At 34.8% G+C, this 16,088-nt stretch overlaps 1 protein-coding gene across 1 annotated transcript; it reads right to left on the minus strand.

Moving 5' to 3' along the window:
* Positions 1 to 999: 999 nt before the first annotated feature.
* On the minus strand, positions 1,000 to 2,244 carry LOC137388490 (mucin-4-like). The gene has a single exon (XM_068074976.1). It carries the CDS (start codon positions 2,242 to 2,244, stop codon positions 1,000 to 1,002), a length of 1,245 nt encoding a protein of 414 aa, XP_067931077.1.
* Between the last annotated feature and the right edge of the window lie 13,844 nt (positions 2,245 to 16,088).

The following is a 16,088-nucleotide window of genomic DNA, read 5'->3' on the forward strand; positions in this document are numbered from 1 at the left end:
CTTCTACTCGACAACCAGAAATTGTTAATGCTCAATGGCAACAACAAAAACTACTTAGATTTACACTAACTAAATACTAAGTCAAATTGCGCCGGTACATGAAAAATGACTGCAAATATTTAGGTGATTTTGTTAAATATTTGAACCTGTAAGGTTTGAGTTAATAGCAGACAGAGTTAAATGAACTCCTCTATAGAGACTTCTGCAGTTATGAAAATTTATTGTTATCAAACTAAAAAAAAGAAAAAAACTACAGCAATAAAATGAAAAATGTTAAAATGCATCAAACAATTGTTATATATTTAGTGTGAGTTACAATAGAGATAAAGTCTAACTGAATATGAAAAAAGTGGCCATCACTGTTCAAAGTACCCATACAGTAATTTTAATATACTGCAATTGCTGTAATTATTAGACACACATAAAACTTAATATAAAAAATCAAATGGAGTTAAAATTTGTAAACAAATAAACAAAATAGATGAATGTCTTTAAACTAACATTTTTATAATGTTAAATTTAATAATAAAAACTTAATATGACATGACAGCGGTGTATGTCTCAGTAAGAAATTTAAGTTTAGTTGAGTAAGTACATAGTTGTATTTTCCTTCTATTTACAGCTAAAGGAAAAATTTGAATTGGTGAAATTATGGAAATATTTTCATTACTTGTTTTAAAGCTAAAAACAATCCTCAATTAGCGAAAAACTAGCAAAATATTAAAAAAAATTGCGATACGTAATAAATACAAACAAAAAGACTTACGTCAAGGGTTACCAATGCTAAAGCAATAAGCAATAAAGCCATCAGTTGCTCAAATTTTTATGTGGTTCAAGACATCATTTTTGCGTTCGATTTACAACAGAAGTTCAAAAAAAATTCACACGTCAAAAGGGGTGTCATAAAATAAATTGAAACAGAAAAATAATGTTAACGACTTGCTCGGTTTTTATCTTATTGTCTTTTTAATTGTTAATATTTCGGTTTTAGTATATATACTAAGACATATATGTCTTACGAAGCAGAGTTGAATTTGCGGAATATGTTCTCAGTCTACATTTTCGCCCTCGAATTTTCAAAGAGGAGAGTGGAAAGGTTGAATCAGCACTGCTAGTACTCTGAGTTTCTGTAGAAATGTCTGACACTACATCTGATGTAAAATATGGAGATGTAATAACAACTGGAGTCAGTGGAGTAGTGGTTTGATCATGTAGTTTTGTCTTTCTATACTCAAAGAGTCGGTTTTGAGTCAAATCAGATGTTTTACCTGCAGATGCAGGAACAGGGGATGAAGTATGAGGTTGGTTAGGAGTTATTGTTTTAGACTCAAACAATGTTCTTTCTGTAGATGGAGGAGTTTGGGTAAACAATACATCATGATTTTTTTTTGTATATGCAGGGGATGGAATACGAGGCGGATCAGATGTGTCTTTAAGAGACGCAAGAGCAGGAGATGAAGTATGGGATCTGTTAAGTGATGTTATCTCAAAATCAGAGAATGTTTTTTCTTTAGATGCAGGAAATGGAGTACAAAGTGCATCATGATTTTTCTCTGTATATGCAGGAGACGGAGTACGATGTAGATCAGATGTGTCTTTGAAAGACGCAAGAGCAGGAGATGAAGTATGGGATCTGTTAAGTGATGTTATCTCAAAATCAGGGAATGTTTTTTCTTTAGATGCAGGAGATGGAGTACGAAGTGCATCATGATTTTTCTCTGTATATGCAGGAGACGGAGTACGATGTAGATCAGATGTGTCTTTGAGAGACGCAAGAGCAGGAGATGAAATATGGGATCTGTTAAGTGATGTAATCTCAAAACCAGAGAATGTTTTTTCTTTAGATGCAGGAGATGGAGTACGAAGTCCATCATGATTTTTCTCTGTATATGCAGGAGACGGAGTACGAGGTGGATCAGATGTGTCTTTAGAAGACGCAAGAGCAGGAGACGAAGTATGGGATCTGTTAAGTGACGTTATCTCAAAATCAGAGCATGCTTTTTCTTTAGATGCCGGCGATGGAGTACGAAGTGCATCATGCTTTTTTTCTGTAGACACAGGAGATGGAGTACGAGGCGGATCAGATGTGTCTCTAGGAGATGCAGGAAAAGCTGCTGAAGTTGGAGATGATGCTTTTTTATATGCAAATAATGGAGGACCACATACCAAATTGACCTGTGTTCCGTTGTCTTTGAGTTCTTGAGAAGAAACATCTGGCTGTGTGATTAGAGACAATGTGATCATTATGAAAGCACTAATGCAAGAGGTTACTGCTACTAAACTCTGTTGGTTTGAACTCACTATTAAAGCTATGGTAAAAGCAAATAGACGAATGTATAAGGTAGCATATGCCTGATGATTAGAGGTTGCTGAGTCCCAACTTGGTGGTTTGACATAATCATTGTAATATGTCATAAAAACCACACAGTAAGTGCCAAGGGCTAGTCCCCAAAAAACTAGAATTACATTCATCCACCACACTTTAGTTAGAAATGTTAATTTCTGATGGGCGTTTAGTGAGTTAATCACTTCCCATTGTCTCCCCGTTTCAAGTAGAGTATTATTTACGACACTAATTTTGTCGTATTGTTGTTTTGCTTGTTTTCTGTTGGCATTAACTAGATATTTAAGTATGTAAAATGAATTTGCACACATAAAAGTCACCAAGTTAATTATAGGAAAAAATATAACTATACAAAGCATTCCTTTGGCTCGCCCTGACATGATAACATCATCGTCGTTTTCACCTTCAGGCAGATTTTCATAATAAAGCACAACAGCAACTTGGGCTAACATAAAAACAAAAACAATAGTGTTTGAAACTATGAAATAGACAATTCTAGAAAATACTGGATGGAACAAGATGACACCAATGAGGTTTATCTTTGATGTGGTTGGATGAGCTCTTTCTTCATCGATCATCTTTTGCTGTGGACACAAGTGCAGCATTCGAAACAGACCCCCTGACTTGTTTTTGTCAACAACCTTCAAATAAAAAGCTACTTAAATTTTCCCAAAAAATGTTTATTTGGTGAGAACTATGCTGTTTGATGATATAACTATGTTACAAACAATTTTGGTCAAAAAAACTTACAAAACTTTAAAATATCAAACTAAGTGTAGTGTTAAGTAAACCTCTTTATTAAATATAGTTTTACTAGCATACTGTTAACATAGAGAAATTACCAATTGCAGCTGTGGTGATCCCTAGACACAGTACATTAGCATAGCTAACAGCATTGAACCAGGAGATGTTGGCCAATTATGATAACCATGTATATACATTTTTTGCAAAATTTTACATGTTTGGCAGATTTAATCAAATTTTAATTTGATTTGCCTAAAACTTTATCTACAGCATATGAGTGTATGTTGATACACATGGAAAGAGTAAAAGAAATGATGAGCTAATAATGCATGAACTCAAATTGTTACCACACGGCAGAATTTATATGGCAGTGTAAAATCAAACTTACTGGAATGAAAGGGCGGATATTTTGTAGACAGTAACACAACTGTGAGGTGACAGTTTCTTCGCTTTCTGTAACATTGTCTATCTTTTGTTTGAGCTGGTAAAGTATGTACAACCGCTGTTGGTAGACTATTATCAGCATAACAAAGTCGATACATCCGAGTATCATGTCGATGACAATCTGGAAAATACAACTGGCCAATACACGTTAGATTGTTGCTGCCTAGATGTACTACAGCTAGCTTGAGTTGCCATTATTTAGGTTATGTCAAGTTGAAAAACTTGATGAATAAGTCTTGTAGAAAAAGTAGAGGTCCCTGAAATGGGAAGAAAAAAGGAAGGGTGACCAAGAAAGGTATCAATGAGGAATAGCACCAGCTCTAAAGAAGCTGATCCAAAGGCAAAAGTGGCTGCTCATAGCATCAGCTGTGTATATGATACTCAGTTCCGGTACATGATTCAAATGTGCTAGTCGGGGAGAGATGGAAAAAAGGAGACAATTAGTTTGGCTAGATTGAGGCCATGGAGTGGTCAATTACTCGTAGCAGAGGCAAACTGGATGTGGCTCCAGTTCAAGAGAACTCTCCTTCCGGTGAGAGGGAAGTGGGTTTTTATCCTGGTGGAAGTATAATGAAGGCTATGCCTATAGAGCTGAACTTTGGCGAGGCTGTTATTTTAGGTTGGGAGCATCTCTTAATGGAGTTCCAATGTGCACCAATGCCCCTAAAAAGGCTCTGGACAAGTGATATTAGGAGGGGTTGAGAGTACTGTCCTTAAATGTTTTCTAGTAAAAATGCTTTCAGAGTATCAATGGAATGAATGACACAGGTACATTTATTTGCATTTGCTGAGATTTGGATATATTAGTAATATGTGTTTATTGGTGTACGAAGTGTGTCACTGCACTAGCCTAAATGACTTAAAAAAAGAAAGGGCATGGGGTATATGCAGGCGTTTCCGTTGCATCCGATTATGTTGTAGGAACATGGGTTAAGGACACCTGATCAGCTTTGGGAGGCCATTCCTTAAGGACTCTCAATATGATTGTGCAGTCTTCTTGGCTTATGGATGCCACAAGTATATACATGTATGCCAGGGCATATAAAAAATCTTATTTCTTCCATCTAGTGAAGACCCCAGTGAGTGCTTCTATAATAGATGACTCATAGATTTGCAAACATTTGAGCACCTACAATTGGCGACTGTAAATGGTATCATTGTATTAAAAGGGTTTTGCAATGATTGCTAATCTGATTTTATTTTAAGGATTTTTAGCTTGTATTACTTTTCCGATTTTTTAAATTCTAATCAAAGAAACGTTAAACAGGAGGTTTATTTGAGACTAAATCAATTACTGAAATGTCATCTCATGTTAGATTAGTAATTGTGCTATAATCTTGCAATGTGTTACTAAAAAAGCAAACTCAATTACCAAAAGAATACTTACCAAGCGGTCATCAGACGTCAGTGCATTGTTATCCGTGTAGTCGGTCTCCCAGGGTCTCTTAGAAGCAACTCCAATGACTGTGCACACAAGAGCTGGGTAAAGGAGAAATTCATCTACCATGTTGTCAATAATACCACGCCAAGCTTCAAAAGTATCCTTCCAGCTGGATTCAATTTTACGATACTGCGGTAGGCGGTGGAAATGTGTATACAGAGTGATAAGCAGAAGGTCTATGAGTGTTACAGCAAGGCATCCATAGTCAGACTCATCTGGTATATCACTGCAGATCAGTCCAATGATGGTTACGATAAAGCTGACTGCAAAGATCACATTGAGTATAACAGTGGTCGAGCTCCCGCAACATTCCTCAAAAGTGGCTCTTATTACTTTTTTATTTTGCTAAAATGAATGGTGAATGACATTAAGCATCAACCAATAAAATGCTGACTCAGGAGCAAAGGGCAATTGTATTACTTAATTTTTGGCTCACAAATAATCGAAGCCAAGTGATAATGTCCAATAAAAATAAGCTTTATTCATTGTGACAAATGATTACTCAAAAGCAAACACAATCAACTAATTGCATTTGTAATGTTTAGTTAAAAGGACAAAGAAAATGATTAAGATTTATCTACTCTTGTTCCAACATCTGGAGGTGTTTAGGAAACTTCTATTCTTCACATAAGGAGCCTAAAGCTCTGAAAAGGAGTAGGTAAATCTCAAACAGTAGCCATTCAGTAAACTCGAAAGAGTAGAGCTATCCTATTCTATTTTTATAGTAGAGGTATTTGTGTAGCAAGCATTATATGCTCTAATGTTCAGAAAAATATCTAAAACTAATCGTAATATTGCTTTAAAATCATCACTTTGCATGTATACAGTAGTGACTCCACATCCGAAAAACTCTTGAATTCTGGAGACCTCTCAAATAAATGATCAAAATCTAAAATTATATCATATTAATTAAACTAATAATTATTATTAATAATAATTATTAATATATTATTATATACATTGTATTATATTGTATCAAGTAGTGTCAGAACTAACGAAATGCATTTAAACAAAGAGAGCACTCCCGCTAATAGCGTTTGTAGTTGAAGAATCTAAACTATATTCTTCATTTTTTCAGAAAATTTTCAAGCTTTTGTGTGATTCATTCAGTGTAACTCTAACCCAAACCCTGTTTTTTGCTGAGATGGTCACCCTTCCAATACTTGGATTCGCCTCTCCCGTTGTATTGCTCTAACTTAGACTGTTAGATGACTAGCCATAATATTTGATGATGTTGAGGAATGGATAAACCAGCGATAACATCTAGAACTATACAGTTCCAAAGAAAGATTGCTAGATAGTCTAGGCAAAGTGTTTAATGGTGGGAAGAGAAAGTTCAAACATAACATCTGGTGGCTACCTGCTCCAGGGGAAAATTGGTAGATTTTTAGGCTATAGAAACTGTTGACAGCTCAGCAAACATAAAGAAGATAGCCGGGCCACAGTGTCTACTGTACACGTAGTGACTATCTACCCCAGTAGGCTTTAGGTGTGTCAGGCTAGCAAACTGGCATGAACATTGCACAGTGTTAAACAAAGTAGTGTACTGTGAAAAGGGCACTTTGTATACATATAGTATACATTTGTATACATATAGTATACAAACACCCCATTGGTGGTAGTAACAGAATGAAACATGTGATTCTGGATTATTCCAGATGGCTGTGAGAAAATACGAAATGGCTGAGCAAGTTGGCCTAGAAAGAAATGTGAGTTGTATAACTTGACCCCATATAAAAAATTACCCAACTAGTAGAAAAGTATCAGTCAATGTTGAGATCGTAAATGACTAAAATTCACAGCAATAAATAATGGATCTACCTATAAAGAGCTCTTCCTTTGCTTTGAGACATTCAAAGTTGAATTACTCAAGGAAACTGATGACTCACTCCATTGTTGATGCATGGCTAAAATAAGCCATAGGTGCGAAGGATGTAATACAAACTCCTAGAAACTCAAAAGACTCAGAATGATGGAAAATAAAAGTTATCCAGAGCGGTAAGAAGCCGGCTGCACAAAGAAAACCTAAAATGACTAATTATCTGAGTGCAGGCAACTCTAAAAGCTCAAGTATATAAAACAAGCAGGTCTCTTGAAAGTGTCTAGTTTATAAAAAGCTGAAACAACACCTTTATTTGAGTTAGGAAATTGCTATTATTATGTGTATATAAGGTCAAAAAGACACATACACAGAAGGGAACTCTTTGACTAATGCATCTAGCAAGCCATAGAAATAGTATGGTAAAGCTAGGAAACCTAGAAGAGCCACTTCTATGATAAGTCCTGTGGCTGAACTAGCTGGCAATGCCAAGATGCTAGATGTCCTTACATTACATAGCACTTAGCATTCTAAATTTTCCAAGTCTACACTGTATGTTTGGAATGTTGCGTTACTGATTTCCCTATTAAGAAATACATGTATACTCAATGATATTATAAACCATTGGCAAAATTCTTTTGATAGAGTGACCAGTCTTTTTAAAATCACGTTGCTACAAAAAAGACCTCTACCGCAAACAAAATTTTTAGAAAGTCTGGCCTTACCATCTGGTAGCAATCCAGCAACTGTAGAGAAGATAATCCAACCATGACGTCTGATAATTATTCACTTTAGAAAAAAATATTGTTGGCTAGTGTAACCGCAGCAGCTAGCAGCAATCTAGCAATCAAACCCTAGTCACTAGTGAATATTCAGTGCCGTAGGCTTAGAGGGCAGTTAGTGAGAAGACTTTTTCAGTAAGAATACTACTCGACATCTAAAAGATGAGTTTACCACAAAACAGGAGTTGTTTTCTTGGCATGCTAACACTACACAAAATCACCATACTAACAATATACTGATTTAAAACAGATCAAAGCAATATTAAAACAATGGGTTGGCACTAAAATTGAAAAGTTTAAATTTAAAATAGATTAAAACGTTATTATTGCTAGGGCAAAGGTTAGGCACATAATACATTGTGAAAGATGAGCTGTAACAGTAACGGCTTATCTTTGTCTGAAAACTTTGTGTTAGTTATTCTAAGCCATCAAACGATGATTACTATGCCTTATATTTTCAAAGGAATAGGACACAACCATAACACCCTTAGTGAGCCTCTTTAAAATAGGACACAACCATAACACCCTTAGTGAGCCTCTTTAAAATAGGACACAACCATAACACCCTTAGTGAGCCTCTTTAAAATAGGACACAACCATAACACCCTTAGTGAGCCTCTTTAAAATAGGACACAACCATAACACCCTTAGTGAGCCTCTTTAAAATAGGACACAACCATAACACCCTTAGTGAGCCTCTTTAAAATAGGACACAACCATAACACCCTTAGTGAGCCTCTTTAAAATAGGACACAACCATAACACCCTTAGTGAGCCTCTTTAAAATAGGACACAACCATAACACCCTTAGTGAGCTTCTTTAAAATAGGACACAACCATAACACCCTTAGTGAGCCTCTTTAAAATAGGACACAACCATAACACCCTTAGTGAGCCTCTTTAAAATAGGACACAACCATAACACCCTTAGTGAGCCTCTTTAAAATAGGACACAACCATAACACCCTTAGTGAGCCTCTTTAAAATAGGACACAACCATAACACCCTTAGTGAGCCTCTTTAAAATAGGACACAACCATAACACCCTTAGTGAGCCTCTTTAAAATAGGACACAACCATAACACCCTTAGTGAGCCTCTTTAAAATAGGACACAACCATAACACCCTTAGTGAGCCTCTTTAAAATAGGACACAACCATAACACCCTTAGTGAGCCTCTTTAAAATAGGACACAACCATAACACCCTTAGTGAGCCTCTTTAAAATAGGACACAACCATAACACCCTTAGTGAGCCTCTTTAAAATAGGACACAACCATAACACCCTTAGTGAGCCTCTTTAAAATAGGACACAACCATAACACCCTTAGTGAGCCTCTTTAAAATAGGACACAACCATAACACCCTTAGTGAGCCTCTTTAAAATACACAACTAGGAACCCAATTAAAACATTTAGCATTTCAATATTATGCAAATGAAATAATTTAAGTGGGTCAACACTTTATACAATTTATGTATTACTCACAAACACCACACTATAAGCAAAGCGTAAATTGCTCAGTTTATAACAAACATCGATCAAAACCTCATGCATTATGCCTTACATACTATCCTGTTTATAACATAAAAAACCTCAGACAAAGCCATAAGAAATTTTGAATCATAAGTTTTTATATGCTTTAAGCCAGACAGACATGTTTTTATATCAAGTAAAACTTGATAATGCTTGTGTGAAGTGTCTGAAGTCCACCTTGATAATACCTAAGTAAGGTGTCTTAAATCCACCTTGATAATACTAAATGCACTTGCTACTTGCTATTACAGTCAGCATTGCAAGTAGTAAGCTCTAATGTGTGCCGCATGAATAGCGTGGCCTAAGTCATAGATGTATCACATGTATCACATGAAACTTCTGGCCTTGCAGGGTGCAGGCTAGGCTCCTGAGCAGTTTATATTACACATTAGACAAAAGAATTCATGCACTACGCACCAAATACTAATAAGCTGTTTGTAATGTAGGGAATCATACTCAATTTGATTCTATAGTATATGGTGTACTCAATGTACGTACCTCAAGAAACTTTCGAATTTCATTTATATTTTCTTTGCTGATTAGACTTTGCTTTTTGTTAGGAAGCAAGAGGCTTGACATATTAGTCTGGTTTCCCATCTTTGCTTAGATTATTCAATTAGGTTTTTGATAGACTGGAGAGCTGAAATTAAATAAATACAAAAATATAGTTTCAATTATACTGCTGTAATCTTGCACATACTTTGAATATTACCGTAATAGGCTAGAAGAATTTGTTTACTTGCTGCTAGTACATTAACTATACTGATATATCCGTAATGTGTTATGTGAACATGCCTTGATATGTGAACATGTGTTGATATGAAAACCAGCAAAGTATCCTTTTAAATTATAAACTTATAAACGATGAACTTCATGAAATTTGAACCAGAATCTATCAACTTTCATCAAACAATGAACTAAAGACCAAACTCAGAGTTGCTGAATAGTTGATATAAGTTGAATCAAGTTACGGTATAAAAGGTCAATAAAACCAGTTAATTTCATATGAAAGCATTAGGAACTTCAAATATGCTAATATTTCGAGATAACTTGATTTGGCTATGTTAGGGCTATGTTAGGGCTATGTTAGGGCTATGTTAGGGCTATGTTAGGGCTATGTTAGGGCTATGTTAGGGCTATGTTAGGGCTATGTTAGGGCTATGTTAGGGCTATGTTAGGGCTATGTTAGGGCTATGTTAGGGCTATGTTAGGGCTATGTTAGGGCTATGTTAGGGCTATGTTAGGGCTATGTTAGGGCTATGTTAGGGCTATGTTAGGGCTATGTTAGGGCTATGTTAGGGCTATGTTAGGGCTATGTTAGGGCTATGTTAGGGCTATGTTAGGGCTATGTTAGGGCTATGTTAGGGCTATGTTAGGGCTATGTTAGGGCTATGTTAGGGCTATGTTAGGGCTATGTTAGGGCTATGTTAGGGCTATGTTAGGGCTATGTTAGGGCTATGTTAGGGCTATGTTAGGGCTATGTTAGGGCTATGTTAGGGCTATGTTAGGGCTATGTTAGGGCTATGTTAGGGCTATGTTAGGGCTATGTTAGGGCTATGTTAGGGCTATGTTAGGGCTATGTTAGGGCTATGTTAGGGCTATGTTAGGGCTATGTTAGGGCATAGTGTAATAAATAAATCTGCTCTACATAACTGTATCTCTAAAAGTGCTAAAATGAACGAGGAGCAACAGGAGATTAAGACAGGACTGTTAATGCATGAATACCAATTCAAGTACTATCTGGCAGTGTTTCTAAATACTTTTAGAAACACTGCCAAGAAACATTTGTAACTGGAGAGTTTGGCTAATGTTGGTTTTAACTTATTTTAATGTGAAGGCTGATAGTTCCAGCATATTAAAACCAATTGACTTGCATGATGAACTCACCAGCGACACTAACCCTTTGCATACATATGAGCCAAATGCAATGAGTAGTTGTGTTCCCATCTAAACAAATTATCACTTTTGTGTTTCTTTTTATAAGTAATATTGGTAGTCTAAAACCTAACATACATAATTTGTTATTCTTATGTATGCGTGATAGAACCCATTCTACTGCTAGCTAGTTGGTCTCTGATAGCTTTTGGGTAAACAGGAAAGTTGTTTACTATTCTTAGAGGACTTTTACAAGACAATCTCAATACATGACATTGACTTATATTTAGCATTGCTGAAGAAGTATTTGTTCTACACTCCTTGTTTTACACTCCTTTTTTACACTCCTTGTTCTACACTCCTTGTTCTACTCTCCTTGTTCTAAACTCCTTTTTCTACACTCCTTGTTCTACACTCCTTGTACTACACTCCTTGTACTACCCTCTTTGTTCAACACCCCTTGTTCTACACTCCTTGTTCTACACTCCTTGTTCTACACTCATTGTTCTACACTCCTTGTTCTACACTCCTTGTTCAACACTCCTTTTTCTAGACTCCTTGTTCTACACTCCTTGTACTACACTCCTTGTACTACAATCCTTTTTCTACCCTCCTTGTTCTACACTCCTTGTTCTACACTCCTTGTTCAACACTCCTTTTTCTACACTCCTTGTTCTACACTCCTTGTACTACACTCCTTGTACTACAATCCTTTTTCTACCCTCCTTGTTCTACACTCCTTGTTCTACTCTCCTTGTACTACACACCTTGTTTCACATCTCTAGCTTTTTTTAAATTTAAATTTCTTAAGCTGGAAGTCCCCACTACCCAAAATCAACAGACGCGCTAAATCAATTCTTGCTGAACTGCCCCTGTAACAGTGTTGACTCAGCAACAAAGAAAGGACAGATTCAAAAGATGTTCAGTGCTCAGGTAAGCGCTGTTAATAGATATTCACTGAATAGGCCAAGTTTATAGACAAACAAACCTCTGTGCGGGCATAGAAATACCAATAGTATTGTTTGTATTTGGATGGCATGCCAAGCGCAGGTAATATAGTACTTATGACTCTTTACATAGCTCAGGCCAGGTACCTAGTTTAACCTAAATGTACTAAGCTATTCATTGGCACGAGACATCAGGCATGTCAGCTATCAGTCTCAATGCCAAAAATACCCGAGTGGTACAAAACCATGCAAGCATCGTAATGTCCACATTTGCTTTTAAATCAGAAAATACCTAAAATCAGTCAAGACTATCACTGTCCTAGGTGTTCTAGCGATAGCGTTCAAATTTCTCTGCTGAACTTTACAATGTGTTTACAGCCAAACCAATCAACAAGCCAAACCAATTTTAGTTGACAATGTACAGGCTGTCTCCTTTAGGAATCAACCTGTATATTTGCACAGTACTTGTCTTCTACTAACTTTTCTACAATATGGAAATGATATCACTGATTAGCTCTGCTTCAAGCAAGCCTGATATTAATATAAGATTATATTTCATAATTAATGCAACTTTTTGAAAAATTCTATGATTTAAAATTGAGGTTATCAAATTGTGCGTTTTTATAGCTTACTTTCATAATTTACTATAGAATTGACCTCTTAAAGATTGAATGTAGCATATGGCTGATTTTTTGGCAAAATTTCTTACTGTAATAAAAACTGTGTTTGTCTATCTGTTTGAAGTTAGAAGTTGGGAAAAAAGAATGGACCGTAGGTTCATTCTATTAGATTAAACCTATTAGATTTAAACCTGCAATACTTACTTCACTGCTTGGTGCGCTACCAGCTGCATCAACCATTCACCAGAACTGTATTTGGTTTCATTGCCTGGTGTGCTACACCTGTGGCAATCATTCACCAACTAGTGTCATAGAATAATTGCGCACACACTTATTCTCTATACTTTACTAGCACACTTGATGATCTCTCACAGTACATTAGACTGCTCGGGTTTTAGTTGTCTATAATAACAGCCTTGTTTGTCTTTCCGAAGCCACGACTGTGTATAGTGCGTATGAATGACAACTGATAGAAATAATAAACTCGGGCATATAAATGGTGTCAAGTTGTTCTATTTATAGAGTACATATATCGAGCAGTGTAAATCAAACAGCACAGCTCTATTGGTAACTATATGCAGAAGCTTGGCACATAAAAGTAATCCTAAACCAGAATTGGCAAATAAAATACAATTTAAGCCTCCAGAACTTAAAATGACCAAAAGGTTTTGATACATGACCAATCTTACTAGCTTTGAGAAAATTAATATCAAGAATTCAAAAGAGACGCCTCAAATGTTTCTTGATATCAACTGGCTAAATTCTACCATTAAAGTCCTACAGTTATAAAGCATCAAATTAGCTTTTGATTTTTTAATTTTAAATCAAACATTGAAAAATTCAATTAATTACTGAGCAAAATATTAAGCGTTGAATAACTTTAGGATAAAATATAATGATAAATATAAGAATAACTTTGAATAGCTTACAATAACAACATTGGTGCAAAGCTCAACAAATGTTAGTCAACACTCGGTAAAGGGTTGTGTTAAAAAATAAATATTAAAACAGGTTTTGCATGCTTTTATGATTGGCCAATGTTAAAGTTTATTAAATAAAATCATATGTTACTTAGCTTAGCTTTAAAATGGTCTCATTTTGCTTCTAAAATATTTTTGCCCGCACAAAACTTATAGACTTTTTAAAAAACATATTTTGGTTTTAGCTTGGAAAAAGACTTGATACAGTATCTTTTGTTCACATAAATTTTGAAATCTGACATTTTATAAAAATATTAAAATAAGATATAGAAGAGTTTTCAGCAAACAATTTTTTCAGAATTTCTTTTAAAATTTAAGTGACAAACTGTTTATTAGAGTTTTATTTAGTTTATGTAAAGTATGAATTAAATTAAAATATAATAAAATCTCTAGAAAAAACTGAATTAAGGAAAAAACTTAGCACTAGCAAAAGCATTAGCAAAATGACCTTGAATTGTCCTTGAAAGGAAATGGAATGTGTTATAGACAGCTGAATATACCGTATAATTCAGCGGATGCATTTGATGATCACATACCAGGTTGAAGAGCTAAGGCCATACAATGTGCACTGACTTACCAGATTGTTGAGCTAATGCGATAAGCGCACCAGGTGTTATCTTAAAATTGCTCTGGTGAAGCTTTTCTCATGTATGTTCGTGCAATGAAGCGGACTCACAGCCACGAAGTGCTCACAGACTCATAAAGCATCCTTGTTTACATAATAGTAACTAATGGATATTTTTGTTGAATAGAATAATGCAGAAGTAAATATTTGCAGAGGATGCAGAGACAGTAATAGAATTTGCAGTTGTGAAAAGAAGTGCTCGAGTCAATCAATAGTTTAGTGACATGATCAATCAACACTACAAAACCTTACAACTACTGAACGTAGGCAATCGGAGGCAGACAGCCCCTTGAAAGAGACGATATTTATGTTTAGTTGTATTAAACGATGCTTACGCAATACAACATTAAATCAGATCTGATTAAATAAAACATTGAAATGAAAACATCATAAAAGCAAGTCTTTTACGTTGTGAAAATGAAAATGAATGAAAATGAATGAAAATGAAGTGAAAAATGAAAGTGAAAAAATGAAAATTGGAAAAAGATTAAAAAAAATAAAATTGCACCAAAATAAAACAAGCTAAAGATGAGAAGTTGTGAGAAATTGAACTAAAAATAGCTTTGGCTGGAGTTGCCTGGCAGATATGTTTTAAATATGCAAACTGTACATTCATACATACTTTGCACTAAAATGAAACAAGAAGTTAAAATACATGTAAGAATCATGTATTTTACATGTAAACAATACCTAATAAGTACTTCAGTAACTAAAGCACAACTCAACAAATCTGCACAATCTGACACACACGATGTCTGTTTGTATGTACAATGTCTGTTTGTATGTACAATGTCTGTTTCTACGCACATGGTCTGTCTCTACACATATTATCTGTCTCTACACATGTTATCTGTCTCTACATACATTCTCTGTCTTTACACACAATGTCTGTTTCTACATATATTTGTTAACAGTTGACAAGTTGACAGATATGCAATCTAGTCACACAGTAAAGGCCTTGCTACACACCAATGACACGTTTTTTTGCTAAAACATATATGCTAAATATATTCACATTAAATATATATTCAGGTACCTGTATATATATATTTATATTATTAGTCATTTCTTTTATACATATACAGCTATATATATTATTTCTATAGATATATATATTTATATAAGTATAATATACTACAATATGAAAATATATTATATTTTCATATACACATGTAAAATGAGTCAGGAAACACTGAACAGGAATGAGAACTACTGCCATGCTGTATAGCATTTTGGCTAGGCAATGATAGCATTGAGATTACATTTAGCACTTTAGCACTAGACTATCGAACTCATCGGGTTTTCATGCACTTTTGAGCTGATTTATATTTATTTGCCAGTCTAGTCAGTTTTGGATAACTTTGCTTTCATCCATCATTATTATTATCATTACTATTATCATTATTATTATAATCATATTATTATTATCATTATTATTATTATCATATTATTATTATCATATTATTATCATTATATTATTATCATTATTATTATTATCATATTATTATTATCATTATATTATTATCATTATTTTGGTTAATCAAAAGTAAGGATGGAGAGGTGCAAGATTATTTGATAGTCCAAAAATACTATACGGTACAAATCCCAAATTATTTTCTGTTTGACAATTTTAAAGTTATATTACATATGACAATTATATTCAGTTATCTGACTAGTTACTTAGACAAGTGTGAGTTCTTCAAACAAAACATGTTATTAATTCCAATGAAGTCTCATCTATGATGTGCAGTAAACAATTCCTTACCCGCTTCGGGATGGTGCCTTGCTAACTACATTTAGAATCACTTATGTAGATGTGAGCTTCACCATTAGAGTTTGTAGTTTCTGTCTTTACTATTTACACAATTACCAAATAAATTGTATCTTATGGCAGCACATAAGAAAGTAGGCATAGGTAGTACATAAGCTATA

This window comes from Watersipora subatra, chromosome 2 (assembly GCF_963576615.1).
Source record: "Watersipora subatra chromosome 2, tzWatSuba1.1, whole genome shotgun sequence".
Taxonomy (NCBI): domain Eukaryota; kingdom Metazoa; phylum Bryozoa; class Gymnolaemata; order Cheilostomatida; family Watersiporidae; genus Watersipora; species Watersipora subatra.